This window comes from Rhinolophus hipposideros, assembly GCF_964194185.1.
Source record: "Rhinolophus hipposideros genome assembly, chromosome: 7".
NCBI lineage: Eukaryota > Metazoa > Chordata > Mammalia > Chiroptera > Rhinolophidae > Rhinolophus > Rhinolophus hipposideros.
This window is the reverse complement of record NC_138053.1, coordinates 58876369-58895151: the sequence shown is the minus strand read 5'-3', so window position 1 is coordinate 58895151 and position 18783 is coordinate 58876369. Positions and strand designations below refer to the sequence as shown.

The window sequence follows — 18783 nt, the reverse complement described above, 5'->3', positions numbered from 1 at the left end:
GAGAATCTCAAAAGTCCCTTTGAATCTTAGCCTCTATGACTCTGTTTAGGACAATTCATGTTAAGTATCACATGCTTGGAAAGAAAGATAAGACATAATCAGAACTGCTCTAACTTATAGATGAAGTTGGCAACCACCCCTACGAAATGAACTAAGGAATGCAAAAACAAAACAAAACACAAAAGCAGCCCTTAGTCACTTCATATTATTTTCACCACCCCTTGCTTTACTTTCAGGATATTAGTCCCTAAATTAAATGCAAGCCCTGACAGAAATAACATCATATGCCATAAACAAACTCTAATACATGAATGTGAATTACTTTACCGGGAAGATTTAATAATGTGATAGTAAACTGCGCACGTTTTCCTGCAGAAAAGAGGGCATATGTAAGAAGCTTGGGTAAGAGGAAAGTGTAGGAAGTGGAGTCTACAGTACTGCCCAGAAAAGGAAGAGCACTCGAGTCATGTCATGCTGGACTGTGAAAAGAAGAACGTTTTAAGTTCCCAGACGAGAAACTCAGGTTGTTGGGGGCAAACAGAGTCAGAAGCCTCCTAAGTACACACAATCTCTAACATCAAGAATGACTCTGGAAGAAAACCCAGAGATTTTATGTTAGGTACTCTGTAAGATGTTCACACACATTATCTCATTTAATCTTAACAGCTCTTTGAAGAACAAACTACTGTCAGCTCCTCTTTGCACATGAAAACCAAGACTGGGCAAAGCTAAGTAACAATCTCACTGAATTGACTTTGGAGCCTGTACTCTGAGTCACTATGTTATAATTCCCCTACCGTCTGAGGGTTGTTTCTGACTTTATTAATTCACCAAGTATGTTGTGACTGTCTAGCACATGGCAGGTTCTGTTGTAGGCAGTATGGATATAATAGTGAACAAAACAAAGTTCCTGGTCTATCATTGAGCTTACATTCTGTTGGGAGGAGCTAGAAAAAAGTAATTCATTCTTTGGATAATAAATGATCAATCAGGTAGTGATAAATGTTCAGATGAAAAATAAAGCAGTATAGGAGGACAGAGAGTAATCAGAAGTGAGGGAATTGCACAAGCTATTTAGGGTGATCAGAGACATCCACTCTAATAAGATGACATTTGAACAGAAACCTTAGTACAGTAAAGGAGTAAGCCAAACAGATACCTAGGGAAGAAGCGACCAGTGGGACAGCATTGCCTTTGCGTGGCAATGGGGTAGGAGCATGAGTGCAGTATTTGATATACAGCAAGGAGCAACTGTGGCTAGAGAGAAGGAAGGGGGAAATGATTATGAAATTACAAAGGTGCTGAAGGCCAGATGATGAAAGAGCTGAGTTAAGCGGGAGTCCCAGAAATCAGTGCACGCCTCCAAAGCGCCCAGCCTCTGACTTTCCTCAGCATCCACACTCACCCCTGCACTGTCTGCCTCAGGACCATCAGGAGTAATCCCATCGAACTCCCTTTCCCTGCCACACCTGTCCTTACAAGAAGACCAAGACCCCTTCCTTGGGTTCTATTCCCCATATGGTTATACACGTCATGTTTTCTGATCTTACCTGCTACTTCCCCCTTTCACCATTTAAAATACTTCTACTGTGCCCTCTCAAACTCAAATCAATTGCCAACAAAATATCCTGTATCCTCAGCCTCATCTGTGAATGTTCACTTCATCTGGCTCAAACAAAAACCTGAATTTCCCGAAATGACACTTTCTTCCCTGTAATCCTCTGAAATGTGGGGGCTGTCTCTCCTACCAGCCTCCAGCCTCCTATTGGACCTTGAAGTAGGGAATGTGACCTTGTGACTCACAGCCATTTCCAAACAATTTTCCCTCTCTCACCCTCTTCCAAAACAACAATAACAACAACAAAATAAAACCAACCAAACAAAACCCACCAGCTTCAAATCTCAAGCCTTCACCTTCTCCGTCTGCTAGTTGCAGTTATCTACTGACCCAGAGTTGCTTTCCTCATCCCTTAAAGATTTTAGCTTATGGGTCACTGTCACTCTCTGCAGTACCATTCCTAAAATCATTGTTTTCAGTATCTTCTTATATCATCGGTTCTTAAGATTTGTGTGTACGTGTGTGTGCACGTGCCATGGATCCCTCTGGAAGTCTAGGGGTGAAGCCTAGGGACCACTTCTCAGAATAATATTTTAATTGCCGAAAAAATATATAGAATTATAAATAAAACCCACTGTAGTGAAAAACAGTTATCAAAAGATTTTTTAAAAGTAATAGTAATACATATATCTTTTGTAATACTTAAAGATATGCAGTGCATCTAATAATTAACGTAATTTCACAACAGTGATTAACATAAATAATATTTTGAAGAACCTGTGAAAACTGTTAAATGACATGGAAATATCAGTAATTTCTATTGGAGACAAAGTCACCAATACCGCTATTTCTTTATTGGTTTGTTAGTGATATTCATAAAAGAAGGAAATGTTAGATTTCAGTTAAGAATTAGCAAAAATAAAGATGTCATTTTCCCCATTCCAGTTCACAGACCCCCTGAATTCCATCCATGGACCCAGGATAAGAACTACTGACATAGATGGCCTCTTCAATCCCTGCCCTCTCCTTTCCTGGACCTCCTCTCTTCCAAATATCTTGTCCTTCACCTCACCTTAGACACTCGTGGATGCATATGGGTACATAGTCACACACTAGACTTTAGCATTATCAATATTTGCAACTTTGCCATAGTCTCAATTTCAAGTACCCCCTTCTTCTATCTTTCCAGTACTATCCCTCTAGTATCTCAACCCCAAGAGACAGTCCTTATGCCCACCAGGACCCACTGATCCTTTGCATTGTCCTCCACCCACTTCATGTATTCATTTGCCTCCTAACCTAGCTTCAATTCCACCTTCAATTTCCTTGTTCTTTTCTCCCTTCATGGGATTTATTTGGCTAAACTACAACACTGATTAAATCCAATTTTGCTAGTCTGGGTCTACACCCCTGCAGCTTCATTTAGCCAGAGGAAAACACACCAACATGCTGACGAGTCACTTTAAATTCACCATCATAATCTCAACTGTGTCCTTAATGCTTCATGGAAATTATACTATGTTTCTCTGGTTCCTTCAGTATTCCACTCTCTTGGATAAATATTTTATATTTTCTCCTCTGTTCTTAACCCCCTAACAGCTCATCTTTCCATCTTCCGTTCCAATCGAGAACATTGCACAACCTCCTACGCCTACAGCCACAAATATCCCACCTTCCTGAATCTCATGTCCGTATAATCTATTTTATTTCCTGTTATTATGAATGAGTTGTCTATTCTCCTAGCTAAGGACAATTATTCTATTTATGCATATGATTCCATCCCTTCTTACCTATCAAGAACACCACTCCACAAATTTCGATTCTCTCTACATAATCATTCGTATCAAACAAAACCTCCTGTCAGCCCCACTTCTGCCTGAAGCAACTGATCATTTCTTGCTTTTCCAAAATTCCTTAAGATAATTGTCTACATAGTCTTTTATCTTCTCCCATTTCTTCTTAATCCTACTTCAATCAGGTTTTTGCCTCTTTTCCAAACCCCACTGTGATTTCACCAAAACTACTTTTGTCAAGATCACCAATGACCTCTTCATTAATAAATTCAATGGTCAGTTTTCAGTCCTACTCTTATTTTGACTCAGTAGCATTTTTCTTTTTAAATACTTCTTTCTTTTGGCTTCTCGGATATTTGCCTGATTTTCCTTTAACTTCTTACTTCACTGTTCTTTGCTGGAGTGCCCAAAGGTTAAGCCCTTGGACCTCTTCTTTAGTCTATCTATTCTCCCCAATTAAGCAATTTCATAAAATCTCCTGGCTTTGGCTGTCATCTATATATTGATGAGTCCCGAATTTATAAGTCCATAATTCACATCTCTCTCCTGAACTCCATACTTGTATATCCAATGTTTTATACATCTCAAGTTTAACATGTCCAACTGAACTTATGATATACACCACCACCCAACCTACTCTTCCTATAGCTTCTCCATCTCAGTTAATGCCTGAGTCTTCCTCATATCTACTGATGACTGCTGTATTCTTCTAGTTGCCAAGGCCTCAAGCTTGGAGTCATCACTGATTTTATCCTGTCCTCTAAAACCTACCATCTGGTCCCAGGTTCTCTTTCTAACCTAATCTTCCGTTATTCTTTCTCTTTTTCACGTAGCTCTAGCCATGGTACTGGCTATGTTCCTCAAACACTCTAAGATCAGACCTCTGTACCTGAAGATTTCCACCTAGAAATCTTATCTCTCACATATCAGCATTCCCTTCCTCATTTTCCTTAAAGTTTTTACTCAATATTTTTCCACCTCAGAACTTAACGTTATCCAAAATACTATGGTTTTTATTTATTTATCTTATTGTATATCTCCTCCACTAAAATGCAAGCTATATGATGATAGGGATTTTTGTCTGGTTCACTGTTGTACTCTTAGCACCTAGAACAGTGCCTATTGTCTGGTATTTATAAGTATTGGGTGAATAGATGAATGAATAATGGAAAAAGTAGAAAGGCAACTATGAATACAATTAAATAAATAGAAAGTCTAATGGGGTCACTGGTCTTTTTTAACTAGCTATATAGTCTTTAGCATCTTCAGAGAGATTTGAAAAAATCATTTAGCATGAAATAAGAACAATATATAAAGAAAGAAACAATCACACAAAAAAGATCTCTTGAAAATTAGAAATATGACTGCTGTAATTTTAAAATCAATTGAAGGAAAAAGGCAAAATTGGGGAAACTCATAGAACTTAGATCATAAGGAAAAGATGGGAAAAGAGGTAAGAGAAGCAGAGAACCAATTACTGAAGGGTTGAGAGAGAAACAAGGAGACAAAATTATTAGGAAATTATTTTTCAAATTGCTCTAAGCTACAGGCGGGTCTCTAAATTGAAAGCACCCATCAAAAACTAAGTAGAGGTAAGGAATGAAGACCCACAACTTACCACATTATAAAATTCTTGAAACAGGAAGTAGTATAAGTATCACTTTCATTGAAGAAAAAAATTTAAGAAAAAAAAGAACAAGAAGAATTCTGACACCCAAAAATGAATCAATACTAATTTTTTTTCGATCTGTAAGTCTTTTCCTAAGCTACAAAACCACGTAGTAGGTTGGTGCAAAAGTAGTTATGGTTTTTGCAATTATTTTTAACCTTTTAAACCACAATTACTTTTGTACCAACCTAAATTTGATGCTCCATATTTCCCTTTCCCAATTCCACCATCCAGGGTTCTGAAGGAAAATGATTTTTGAACTTAGAATTTCACATCCAGCTAGATTATTAACCAAACATGAGGTCAACATAAAGTCACTTTTAAATAGGCAAGGAATCAGAAATTTTACTTCCCAGGTACCTTTTCTGAGGTAATCTTCAATTACTTGAAGATGTTCTCTAATAAAACCAGAATCTAAATACACAAAGAGAAAGATATGGAACTAACCTCGGAAAAAAGAAATCCCAAGATGAGAGATGTGTAGTAACTCAAGAAATTAATTAACTAGAAGACTCTAAGAAAAAGCCTCTAAGAAAAAGAAGAATGAAATATATTCCAAGCAATGCATATAAGAACTAAGGAACTGAATGATATTGATCATGTGGCTAAAAAAAAATAAAATAAAAGTTCTCAATAACACAAAATAAAATTAAAAACTCTGGAAAAACAATACCTGGATAACACATCCAAAGTCCTAAAATGTGATATTATTTTAAACAGCAGATAGACGGTAATGTTAGGAATTGTTTTCCTTTGAATGATGCAAGGGTTGTAACACTGATTTCAATGATCTCTACATTGAAAACTATTTTTAATAGAACAATTAAAAACAGAATTGGTTAATAGGGGCCTTTAAAAAGTAGGATTTTTTTTAAAAACTTGTTTACATATTCCATTTTATTAAAAATGTAACATGATACAAAATAAGAATGAAGGCAAGGATTACTAAAACTGGTGGGTAAAAGTGTAACGACAAACAGGATATTTTCAGTCTCAAAGTGTCTGCTCACAAATTTCTTATCAATTGCCAAGGGGAAAATAGTAACTTGACTGGACAAACATGGCAGACCTCACCTTAATCAAGCAATCAAAGTTAGCTAACATGGACCATGCAGTTTTAATAGGAAGCAAAGGGAAACAGAAAGGTGTTCACAAATAAAGGGAAAGAAAACAAGAGACAGAAAATCTCACTGAGGATAAAGAATAGAGGGATGAAAAAAATAAATAAATAAATAAATTAAAAAAAAAAAAAAAAAAAAGAATAGAGGGATGATCCTCTGCCATCCCACTAAGTGTAGAAAAATTTCCATTTTCAACCTTATTCTTACTTTTGACTCCTCAGAAACATCTTTCACAACTTCATAAACATTTATATTAATAACTCTCAAATTACTTGTTCCCAGAATTAAATCCTGTTTTAAATTTCAGACCTGTATTTCCCAAATCCCAATTAGACATCTTTAACCTTTATTTCTTCAGATGCCTCACATTTACTATATCAAAATCACTCTCATCTTCCTCTCCAATCCAGCATTCCACTGGCATTTCCTTTCTCAAACAGTAAACTTCATAAACCACCCTCTTCAAAAAGAGAAACCTCAGCTGTCTTCAATTACTTTCTCTCCTTCATTCCACACTCAGTTCAATTCTATTTCAACTTCTTAAAATATTATTAAATATCTACTATGTACTATATGTGTTATTAAATGCCAGTTGGGAAAAAATTAATAAGATACAAATCTTCTAATTTTTCTCACCAAGATGTTCAAATTCATTCTATCTTCTCTGTTCCTAGTACCATAGTCTTTGTATAGTCCTTCACGTTCTAACTCATTTTCATAGCTCCAATCATTCCCCTTCCCTCAAATCTCACAATAGAATTAGTTGTGTGTTTTTCTAAATCTCAAATTTGTTCATCTCACCACCCTGTTAAAACTATCAATGTCATAATTAATGTTGATGCCAAACTTAAAGTGCTTGATCAATGACTAGGAACAGTATTTTTCTATCATATTTCTCAGCAAGTGGTATTTCAACATAATGAAAAGTTTTAAAATACAGATTTATTTTTGAAAATTTATTTTTATTCAAAAAGATAAATCTGTTTTGCATATAAAGCTGACACTGCTTATAGAAAAAGAAACTAGCAATAAATGTACTCAATGTATCTATTTATAGGAATTAAACCCAAATCTTAAAATCCAAGTAATCATTTTGACCCATTGACAATTATAGAAAATGGACAATCCGAGCTAATTCTTATATATATACCTATAGTGAAAATTTTCCTAAACTGTGGTTCTCGATACTCCTTTCAAATTTAGAACTTATTTAAACCTAACTCTAATTATGTAGTTTTTTTATATTGAAGTAGGAATGAAAATATGAATGTGATAGAATAAGGAAGAAAAATAGTTTCTAAAAATGACTTGAACATCAAAATGTTTGTGCTGTTTTACACAAAGTTTTAATGAAATATCTACGTTAGACTGAATAGGGTAAAAGCGGTAAAGAAAGTGTAAGAGTATGCTCTGTTCTGCAACCACTACTGTGCCCAACTTTGAACTGCGTATTTACCTTTAGACTAGAATAGACTCAAAAACCCAGGATAGACCCTACACTTTTGAAATCTATTTTCTAAGTAAATAAGATTTATTATCAATCTTCAGATAAATTCAGGAAAAAGTTACTTCATAAAGAGATATTGGTATCAAACATTTTGCTTCAAGAATTTATAACTACAAGTAGGCCATACATAATTTTAAGGTATGTTGCCTACCAGAGAAAGATATTATAGAAAAAAAACCTAAAGAAGCAATCAGTGTTGTGGTTTCCTGAAATAATACACACACATACATACACGTACAATCTTAAACTCTTCATCAATGACTGAATTTTGTTTATGCATAAAAGATGTCTTACTTGAACAGAAAACTTAGACCTAAAATTAAACCTGAGGTTTCATTCATTGTTCTACTAATAATATAGTTTTAAAAGTAGCTCTCACTTTCAAAAGTTAATGCAAACATTATCAAAAAGACCATCAAAAGCAAAGCCAGTGAAAATAACAAAATATTTAGACTTACTTTCCCTATTTAAACCACCTATGTATGCATGTATGTATATGTATATGTATGTACATATATATGTGTATATATATATATATATATATATATATATATATATATATATATACTTTTTTAAATTTATTGGGGTGACAATTGTTAGTGAAATTACATAGATTTCAGCTGTACAATTCTGTATTACATCATCTATAAATCCCATTGTGTGTTCACCACCCAGAGTCAGTTCTCCTTCCATACCATATATTTGTTCCCCCTTACCCTCATCTCCTTCCCCCCACCCCCTTACCTTTTTTTAATGTGAAGAAAGACATTTACATTGTGAATTTATTTCCCCATCAGAAATTTAAAATTAAAACATCTACTTACCAACCCAATACAGTTGCTTAAAGCCACTTTAGTTGTACTATGTTGATCTTGCAAGTATCCTGTGTAATGACAGTTGTCTAAAAAATCATGTTTCCACTGGGGTCCATCTTTCCCCCAGTATTCTACGGTAAAATGTTTGGACACAAAATCTGTGTTGAGAGTCAAGTTTAGGTGAAAGTGCTTGCCATAGGCTGAAAGTTTAAAAAATAACTTAGATACTGCCTGCTGTGGATCGATAGGGTCCATACTCCGTCTTCTTCTGGAGTGTTTATCATTTTTCACAGTAAAGCTGAGGAAAGCTCCATTTTGATCAACCCTTATTGGAATAGTTAGCTGGTAGTGTTCTAGATAAGTCAGGAATTCCTCTTTGTAATCACAAGGTAGAGAATCCAGAAAAAAACACATGGAAGAAAAGAAAATTTAACAAAGAAGTAGCAGTATAAAGAACAACTATATCAGTTAACACCATGGATCATCATGTGTGAGACATCTAAAGATGAAATAAGTTCCAATTATTATTTCACTCCTCAAAATAACATTATTTTAAAATTATTTTGAAAGACTATTTTCCTTTTTAAAATTTAATTTTAAAAACATGGATTCTAAGAGCTAAATTCTGCAGGAAATATGAATATTTTATATTGAAATTTAAAACAGTGAAAAATACACATACGTAAAAGAGCAGAATTTAGCTCAGATAAAATATGTTTGTTGAAGTTATCCAAGAGAGTTTATACAGAATCTCTATAGCTTTGTAGAAAAAAATTTAATAAATCATCAGTTGAAATGTAAAATACTGTAGCCACTTTGTGAAACAGTCTGGCAGTCCTTCAAAAAACTAAATTTTTTGAAACTTTTTTGTTCAATTCAAAAGATTAAACATGAAACTACCATCTGACCCATTATTAGGTATATACCCAACAAAATGAAAACACACATCCATATAAAAACTTGTACATGAATGTTCACAGCGGCACTATTCACAATAGTCAAAAGGAGGAAATAACCTAAATATCCAACTGATGAGTAAACGAGTAAAATGTGGTATATTCACATAATGGGATATTATTCTGCAATAAAAAGGAATGTAGTACTGATACAAGCTATGGCATAAATGACCCTTCATAATAACAGCCTTCATAATCAAAGTTCATTGTCTAACATTATAAAAACATGCTAAGTGAAACAAACCAGTCACAAAAGACCACATATTATATGATTCCATTTATATGAAACATCCAGAAAAGGCAAATCTCTAGAGACAGAAGTAGAGTAGAGGTTGCCTAGGGCTAGGGGTGGAGGATGGTTTGAAGGGAATTTGGGAGTCACTGTTAATGGGTACAGGGTTTCTTTTTGGGATGATGAAAATGTTCTAAAATTGATTGTTGTCAGGTTGTACAACTCTGTAAATAAAATAAACCATTTGAATTGTAAATGAAACTTTAAATGGATGAATTATATGGTATATATGCATCTCAATAAAGTTGTTAAAATCATCAATTGACAAAAAATTCAGAACACTATTAAATATAATTTCCTCACTTAGGCATAGTAAATATTACCAATCTACCGTCTCAACCGTATCTTTCTATAGCTAGGAAAACCAAATGTCTGCCTGATGCCTCACTGTCTATATGTGGAGTTCACCCACAAATAGAAACCATGAAACCATGATCAAATTGAAATAAATTGAAAGATAGCATTTCTTTACCTCTCATGAATAAAAGTTCATACTAAATGCTATGGTGACTTCGTTGATATACTTTGAAAGCCATATTTTATACCTATGGATTTCTAGACATCAATCTATAATAGCCTTGGAAATCTGATTCATCAGCACCAAAAAATTATCTGTCACTATACATTCATGGGAGGAAAATCCAAAAGAGATGTTTTCAATAATTCTACAAGTTTTGGACCGATCCATGGAAAACAAAATGGCATTCGCTCCTGGGACCTCTCTGTTAAGAACTTTAATATGACATAAAGTTCAATTCCATAGATGAAAATCATAGGGAATTGTGGATTAGAATTTGAAACGTTGAACTTCTTACATCTCTTACTTTTTACCCAGGTTTTAGTGCTTAGATCAGAATTCTTAAGTTAGGAAAAGCATTTTTCCACTAAGGGTCCATATTAGAAAAATGTCATATCAGAATTTGTTCATTCATAACATTCTTGTTCATTCATAACATAAACCTTTGGATCCTTTTTTAACATGACATTGCCTATAAACCTTAGCAATGAATGAACCTATTAAAGTTTAGGATTCAGAAGAAGAATGAGAGGCCTGGGTCTATTATCTTCTGAGAAAGACCAGGCTAAAATCCACTGGATATTAAATACTAGTAGAACAAGGTAAAAAGACTCTTAGAGCCCTTAACGTTTATGAAACAAGCACTAAATTGACACAGCAGGCTTCTGCTCCTATCATTACATATCCCAAAGAAAATATTCACCCAAACTAAACATTCAGAATCTTTTCTTATCAGATCATAACACTAGAAGTTTCAAAAGTATGAATCCTACCTTGTGAACTGTATGAAAGCCTGTGGTCACTGTGAAATTCCGATGAAGCCATGATGAGGCTCAAAATCCAGGTCAACGTCTTCCACAAAATTTCCATAATTTAGAAAACTGGATGATTTTTTGGAGGGCTACCTATGTGCTAGAGAGTCAATACCATAGCAAATTAGTTATTAGATGGTCCACTGTTTAACAGGTACTTTTTCCAACATCCCGTACTTTCTTCTATATCTGGATTCATTTTTCTCAATCCAAAATGAAAAAATTAATGATGGTAAAATTTTCATAAGCAAAGCATTAGGCTGATTAGTTACTAAAGTATGGCCATTTTTTAACCTAGAAAAACAAAAAAAATTTAAGTTAACTGAAAAAGATCCTGAACGCACAGATCTATATTGCTGAGTGCTTGCCAAAGGTCATACACTACAAAATAACTTAATATAGTTAAATTAGACCATTGTTGTTCTGCATAGTCTAAATAAAATCCACAAGACTAAACACAGACTTAGAAACCTAAATGTTTAGCAGGATAATGTCAGAGCTACTTAATAATCAAAGAAGGAATCTGAAGAGAAATCATAAAAATTCTTTTTTAAAGAACTTGGAAGATAATGTGCGGGTACAGTGACTAACCCCTTTTGATAAAATAAAAAGTAGACTGACTTCACAATCAAAGTTCATTTTATGAAAGTGTGAAACAGTATGTGATCCTATTCCTTAACATGCTTTTTAGAACACTCATATCCAGAGATTGATTTGTTGCTTTATGAGGCACCTATCATTTCTTCTTACAGAGTGGATCTATAAACACAGAGTGACATTTAGCTGCTGTCTGAACACTCAGACAGTAACACAAACTAAACTTCTAAAAAAGTTGAACCATATTTACTGTAACCTTTGACTTTATCTGGAAGTCTTATATATGACTCATAGGGCAATGCATGTAAGACAACTTCAACTATCTAGAATCTAACTGAAAGAAAAAGAAATCCATTTTCTGAAAAGAAAATCATTTTAAAAAATTCATTTCAAGTATCACAACAGATTTCATGTTCTATCTCATGTACTTTCCTTTCGACTTACGACCTCACTCTGAGTCCATGAATTCACATTCTATACAGAAAAGTAGCATATTTGGCTACCAGATTTCCCAGCACACAAACACTTAAAAAGAAATTAACAAAGGGACTAGAACTAGCTCACTAACAGGACAAAACTGACAAAAAACTGAACAAGTAGTTTTAAAATCCCAAATCAATACAGCTTGGGGTACAGGCAAACAATCCTTATGTGGTTTAGCAGTTCCTGTTGTGATATGACTGTTATAGCTCAGTATCTGATACTCAAAATACTATGCCTGAGCCAGAAAGAAAAGGTTAAATTACTCTTAACATGATAATTTACTGTTAAGATAGAGAAGTACACAAAAGATATTCGATTTTCTTCACACATCCCTAATATATGGGATTATCATATAATAAATGCTTACATACTTATTGGTTAAAAAAATGAAAGAGTAAATGAATAAATAAATAGTGGTTAAAATAAAATCACTTTAGGCATATAAAAGGATATTTGTAGTTAACTGGAAAATTAACTTATGTGGAATACTTTCACTCCCTATGGTGCTAGAAATGTCAGTTATTACAACATATAAAACAACCACAACTATTTAAAATTCCTTGTCTTTCTCTCTTTCTCTACAAGTTATTAAACTGGTAAACTTTGAAAAAACTAATTGATAAATCAATAAATATTGTCTTCCTATGTTTTCAAATGATGTTATTACAACATAGGGATACAGAAAAGATTAAGACACAATCATTACTCATAATCTAAGTAATAAGGAAAAAAATTCAAGATAGACTGACATATGCCATAAAGTAGTTATGAAAAGGTGTTAAAGGAGATCAGATGGGGGAGATGACTTCTGAATCAGAGAAAAATGAGTCAAGGAAAGTTTATCAAAAAAGTAGCACTTGAGATAGGCGCTGGAAGATGTCAAATTGCTAGGGGCAGTCATTACAAATTAAAGAAATAGATTCTACAAAGTCTAAGTGGTAAGAAAAAAAATAGAAAATATTAGTAATAATAGTAAGTTTGGTTCCTATGCAGAAGACTAACAAGTAATATCTGGAAAAGTAGTTGAAGTTCAGACCAAAAATAAAGAGACTTTTAAATATGTTACTTCTTTTAATATTCATAACAATCTTGTGAAGTAGGTACTACTGCCCCTGTGTCAGGCAGACTCCAATGATCCTGCTTCCTGATATTCACGCTCTTGTGTAATTCCCTTCCCTTCAGTAACTTCATCCTTACCAACGGAAGACCTCAATGTGAAGGGGACGTCACTTCTGTGATTAGATTACAAAAGATTCTAACTTCCATCTTACTAGTAGGCTCTCTCCCTTTGACTTTGATGGAGCAAGCTGCCATTTGGAGAGGTTCACGTGGCAAGGAACTGAGAGCAGCCATCAGATAACCACTGGCAAGGAACTGAGGCCCTTAATGCAATAGCCTCCAAGAAACCTAATCCTGCTCACTAATACAGAAGGCTAGAAGCAGATTCCTTCCCAGTCGACCCTTCCATGGTGACCCCAGTGCTTGCCAACACCTTGACTACAGCTTCATGAGAGACTCTGAAGTACCCAATATAGCTAAGCCATGTCCAAACTCCCGACCACAGGGACTGTAAGATAATAATGTAATTTTAAGCCACTAAGTTTAAGGTATCTTTTTTTTTTTGCAGCAATTGATAACTAAGATGGCTGCCAATTTATAGATAGAGAAGTTGAAGCTCATAGTAGTCAGCTAGAAAATAGTAGAGCCCAGAGTCATACACAAAGTTACTTGGCTCCAAAGTACAAATTCTTTCTACTACATCACACTGACATTTTAAGGCACTCTAACTTAAAAATCAATAGCAGTTGCATACAACCAGTATGAAATAAAGTATTCATAAAAAGGTATAGGTTAATTAATGTGAACAGTTTTAAGCAACTTTATACACAATAACTATTTCATCTCAAAATTACCTCTACAATGATTTAGTCAAGACAGCAGACACGTATATCCTTTCTCAGGCAAAACTCTCTATAAAGAGATTAAGTCACACCATTATTCAATAACAGTAGTGAGAATAATCCAGTTATCTTGATTCCCAACCTACTACATACAGTTTCCAACTCCATAATTCCTGTTTTATGAACACCATTCACTCCTCATTGCTTTAACTTTTTTCAGATCAACTAAGTGTTTGTATAATAATGTCCCACATTAAATGAGTCTCTCCTATATTTTGAAGTAATTTTCCTTTGAAGAGGAATATACAATTGACACATTTCAGTTAATTATCTAGTAATGGTGATAGATTTGTATTGAATCATTCATCTTTGTTTTCCCTATTTTCCTGGGCTTTGAAACAAATGACAAACTTACACTATAGTTAGCTGGGTTTGGGGAACAATTCTTTTCCCCCTTGAAAAATGTCCTGCTCTTGACAGTTCTGTAACCTCCACTCTTACCATTACTAGCACTGTCCTGCAAACACCCAAGGTAAGTAAACCAGTAACATTAAAGAACAAGTAATCTGTAACTACTTGGCCAGAAGTAGACTAAGGTTTGATTTAAAGGCTTATAGAAAAAAGGGCATTGGTACATAGCAGAAAGCACAGGAGCTCTGAAGTTAAACAAACCCGCTGAGATCTTGCTTCCAGCACTAGCTACACAGTATCTGGCATGTGGGCACTCAATAAATTTGAGTTTCTTTTTTTTTTCCTTTTTTTTCTTTTTTTATTTTTTTCGTGGGAGGCACATCTCACGCAAAAGCGTGAACACCCAATCATCACACTTAATAAATTTGAGTTTCTTTCTCCTTTCTCACTCTGCCTTCACTTCCCACTATTTTCAAGCCTCCAATGTCAGTGAAGAAACTTACCAGTGAGTAAATGAGTTGGCTCATACTCAACTAATATCAACAATAACTAACATATCTAACCACTTTTTGTCACCTCACAATAAAAGTGAATGGGTAACTTATTTTCTGACACTTGCTGGAGAGCTTAATCTGCTGGAAAGCATCATCAAATATGCATAGGCACTGACTTTTACATAGCTTCCAAAATTCAGGCTAACATTAAAATATTACATAACTGTCCAGAAATCATAAGGCATTAACTCTTTACACCGTACAGCAGAAACATTATTATGTTGCGGAAAGCTCAAAGGCTTTGAGTCCTGGCTTGACTTCAAGTTACTTAAACTCTGTGAATCTGTTTCCTCATCTATAAATCTGTGATAATAATATCTACCTTACAAAGACTTGTTGAGAGATTAAATTAGATTACACATGATGTAAAGTGTCCACACACTTCACTTTAATGACTAAACAAATATTAGCCCCCCCTCCTCCTTATCTGACTCATCACTTTTCAAAAGCTTTCTTTCAAAGATAGTTTCATGTTCCTGCTTCCCTCAAAAATGTGGAATAGTTAGAAATGATGATGGAATCAATCAATTACCTTGTATTGTCTTACAGCAAACAGTAATGAATTTAGGTCATGATAACTGGGTTTATAATACTTGAAATTTAAAAACAGAAACAAAACTGTTTCTTTGATTTCACAGATGCTTTTTTCCTAATACAAATGCACCAGCCAGTAAAGGGATCATTTACCTGCTTCCATGGATCAAAGCTATACTAGCTAAGCAGAAATAAGATCAGACAACTTGCACTGCAGTAATTCTCCCAGTAGTTTGCCCTGGCTGAAGGGTACTTACTTGTCTTTTTCCTCTATCATCTTTACTTCCCACTCAAGTGATCTGGGAGTAGCCAAGGTAATAATTTCCTCTCCTGAGCTATTATTATGGAGCTAAAGAACATGTATAACATCCTTCTCAACTTCTTTCATCCATCTTAATTCTGTTTTGTTTTGTGTTGGTTTTGGTTTTGGTTTTTTTAAGGCTGATCTGGTCTTCACAGAGGAAGCAATAATACTATGCTTCCTTCAGGTATTTAATTTTTATATGTGTAAATTAATGTCTCATTTCATTTTCCATTTATTCTCTCAACAAATATTTATGGTCTTATACTATATGCCAAGGACACCACTAAGCTGTAAGTACAAAGGTTTTCCAGATCATTTATTAACTTTGTGAGATTGGTTTCCAAGGAAAGGTGTAATTAAACGCACTCAAAACTTATAAGAAAAGCAAATGAGCCAAAAGCAAAACTATAAAACATCATTCTACAAAAATCAAGCCCTAAATTACATATAGTTTCAAACTGTTATTTCCAACCCCCCACCGATGGCAAGTTAGATATACATTATCTGTATTATAACTTCTTTCCTGAAAAACAGAAACACTTTTTTCTCGTGAGTTTAGCTCAAAAAGTTGATAATCAACTATGTCTTTTGGTATAACCAAGAGAGCTATCAACCTTTCCACCATTTTCCTCTTCCCCCCCCCCACCACCACCCCCCAAAATGTTCTAAAGATGTGCTGTTAACTCTCTTAACATGTTTACTCTCTTTATTGTCTCACAAAAGTCACACACAGGGTAAGATCTGGCATAGAGACCCGTCCTAAGCCACTAAGAGCTACTAGTGGTTGCTAAGGAAATGAAGAGGAAGTGGTAAGAGTAGACAAGAGTAAGAATTAGTCTCACAAGTATTGGCTCAGACGTGAAAAGTGTTAAAATATTTCAGGTCTTGAGGTTAGAGATTTTTCTCCTTGAGAATTACGAAAATACTAACACCACAACATACATTTCATTTGCTGCCATTTGTGGCAAATGAATGAATTTGATTTGTTTGAAATCAACTTATTTGCTTCTTTACGCTATTCTTCAAAAATCCAAAACACCAATAATCACATTTAAACACTAAATTAATATAAACCAGATCTGCAGTTACCACTTTGGGGAAATACAGGAAAACAATTATCTCCAAAATTAATTTTTTCAATTTCCTTCAACTAAACCAGTTTTATTTTACATTTCTTTCACTGCAATGAATTTTGAGAACTGTCATTCTCACATTTAAGTTTCAGGCTAATCAACATAAGCTAAAAAGAGTAATAAAAACAAAAGAAAGAAAACTAGTCCAGGAAATTTAAACATAAAAGAATATGTTGAAAATCACACTCCAGTGTCTTTTTAAAAGTTCCAAGCAATGGTTCAGTTATCCCTTTCCTCCCCCAACTTCTGTACACCCTCACGCCCCCCAGCCGTCCCCCCCACCCCAATCCCACTTCGCCCAGACAGAGGGTAACAGTCTGAGCTGCCCTGGTTGAGTTGATCCTAAAGTTAACATTCAGCAGCCCATTTCCAGACAGCAGCGCTAAATCTATTTGGATAAAACGCGTGTGACCCAGACAGTTGGCATTTGGCCCAAACGCGTTGCACCGGCAGCTCAAATAAAAACAAGAGTAAGAAACTCACTCTCTTGTTCCCTCTCAGTGCGCTTTCTCACTCTCTCGCTCTCTTTTCTTCTAGTACAACAAGGAAAGAAATTACCAAAGACAGGAATTGTAGTACACATTATCAGAAGGCAGCTTTCCAATAACCCCTCCAGCACTCACCCCCCACCCCCCAAATCTCTGAACTTTGATCCTATGTACCATACATACAGACATACCCCGATATTCAAGGCTCCGGAGGGTTATGAGTCTAGCACGTCCCAAGTGGCCAAAAGTAAATCAAAAACACACGCTTCCATCTCTTTGATTAGCCTATTAAGAGCTTAACATATCCTAGAGCATCGAGGCTACAGCTAGCACATTAATTCTGCCCTCTGAGCCCAGGCATAAACTATGCACTTGTCTGACTATTTAAGACACTGACATGAAACTATAAAATGCAGAAGGTTTTTCTTTAAGAAAACTGGAAATCAGTTTAAAATACACATCATTATTACTTTCCCGATTACTATTTGGTGATGAGTTAAAAGACCACAATAATCATAATAAAGTCATACTTCACAAAACATGTCTATTCGTATAATAAACGTATATATTTTTGCATCATAAAATACTTGCAAGACCCAGAATTCTCCAACCCCCCGACTAGTCTGGAGTTAAAAAGATTTCTATCTGTAAAATGAGTTCAGTCAAGCTCACTCATTGCCATTAAAAAAAAAAACACACACACACAGAAAAAAGTTTTCTACGCGTTATTCGGAAGACAAGCAAAGCACAAGTTTTAATTTTTTAAAAAAACGGTTTCATTGAATATTGTGAAGTCTTCCTTACCGTTTTCATCTTCAAATTCTGATAAAAAGTAAGTTTCAAACAATAGAGATTGCACTGGACGACTCACGTACTCCCTCTCCTCTCTTAACTTTTTTTTTCTGCCCCCCTTTGCAAAGCCACAGCAGTCAGTTAGTTATTCTGCAGCCAGAATAAAACCCTATAGTCTGGCTAACCCTGGCTTTAGAGATCGGACTTTCTGATTTGGCAGAAAAAGATATGCCTTCAATACATCCAGGCTATCATCCTGAGATGCTGCCTTTGCAAACCCCCTTTTTCTCCCGCCCCCCACCTCCAAAAAAAGGGAAAAAAAGGAAAGGAAAAAAAGAAAGGAAGGAAGAAAAAAAAAGACTTATTGGGGGTGGAAGTGGTGCCCTCTCTTCCTGGACAGCTTAGTGCCTTTGCTATGCAAATAACATGTGAAGAGCATCAAAAGGTATCAGGAGAAAAGAAGACAGGAGGAGCAGGAAGGGCAGCAAAGTTTTGTTGAAGTAGCCCTCACTACCGGCCCCCAGCCAACTTGAATTGCAGCAGGAG

The 18783-nt window shown here is 35.0% G+C and overlaps 1 protein-coding gene across 1 annotated transcript in view; it reads right to left on the bottom strand.

The window, feature by feature from the left end:
• ADAMTS6 (ADAM metallopeptidase with thrombospondin type 1 motif 6) overlaps positions 1 to 18746 on the bottom strand; it is a 263654-nt gene extending 244908 nt beyond the window's left edge. Inside the window, exons 1-3 of the mRNA XM_081054061.1 lie at positions 18250 to 18746; positions 11002 to 11140; positions 8473 to 8837 (exon numbers count right to left, since the gene is read on the bottom strand). Of these exons, the coding sequence (XP_080910187.1) occupies positions 8473 to 8837; positions 11002 to 11098 (462 nt within the window). The 5' untranslated portion in view covers positions 11099 to 11140; positions 18250 to 18746. The remainder of the gene's footprint in view (positions 1 to 8472; positions 8838 to 11001; positions 11141 to 18249) is intronic.
• Positions 18747 to 18783: the final 37 nt, after the last annotated feature.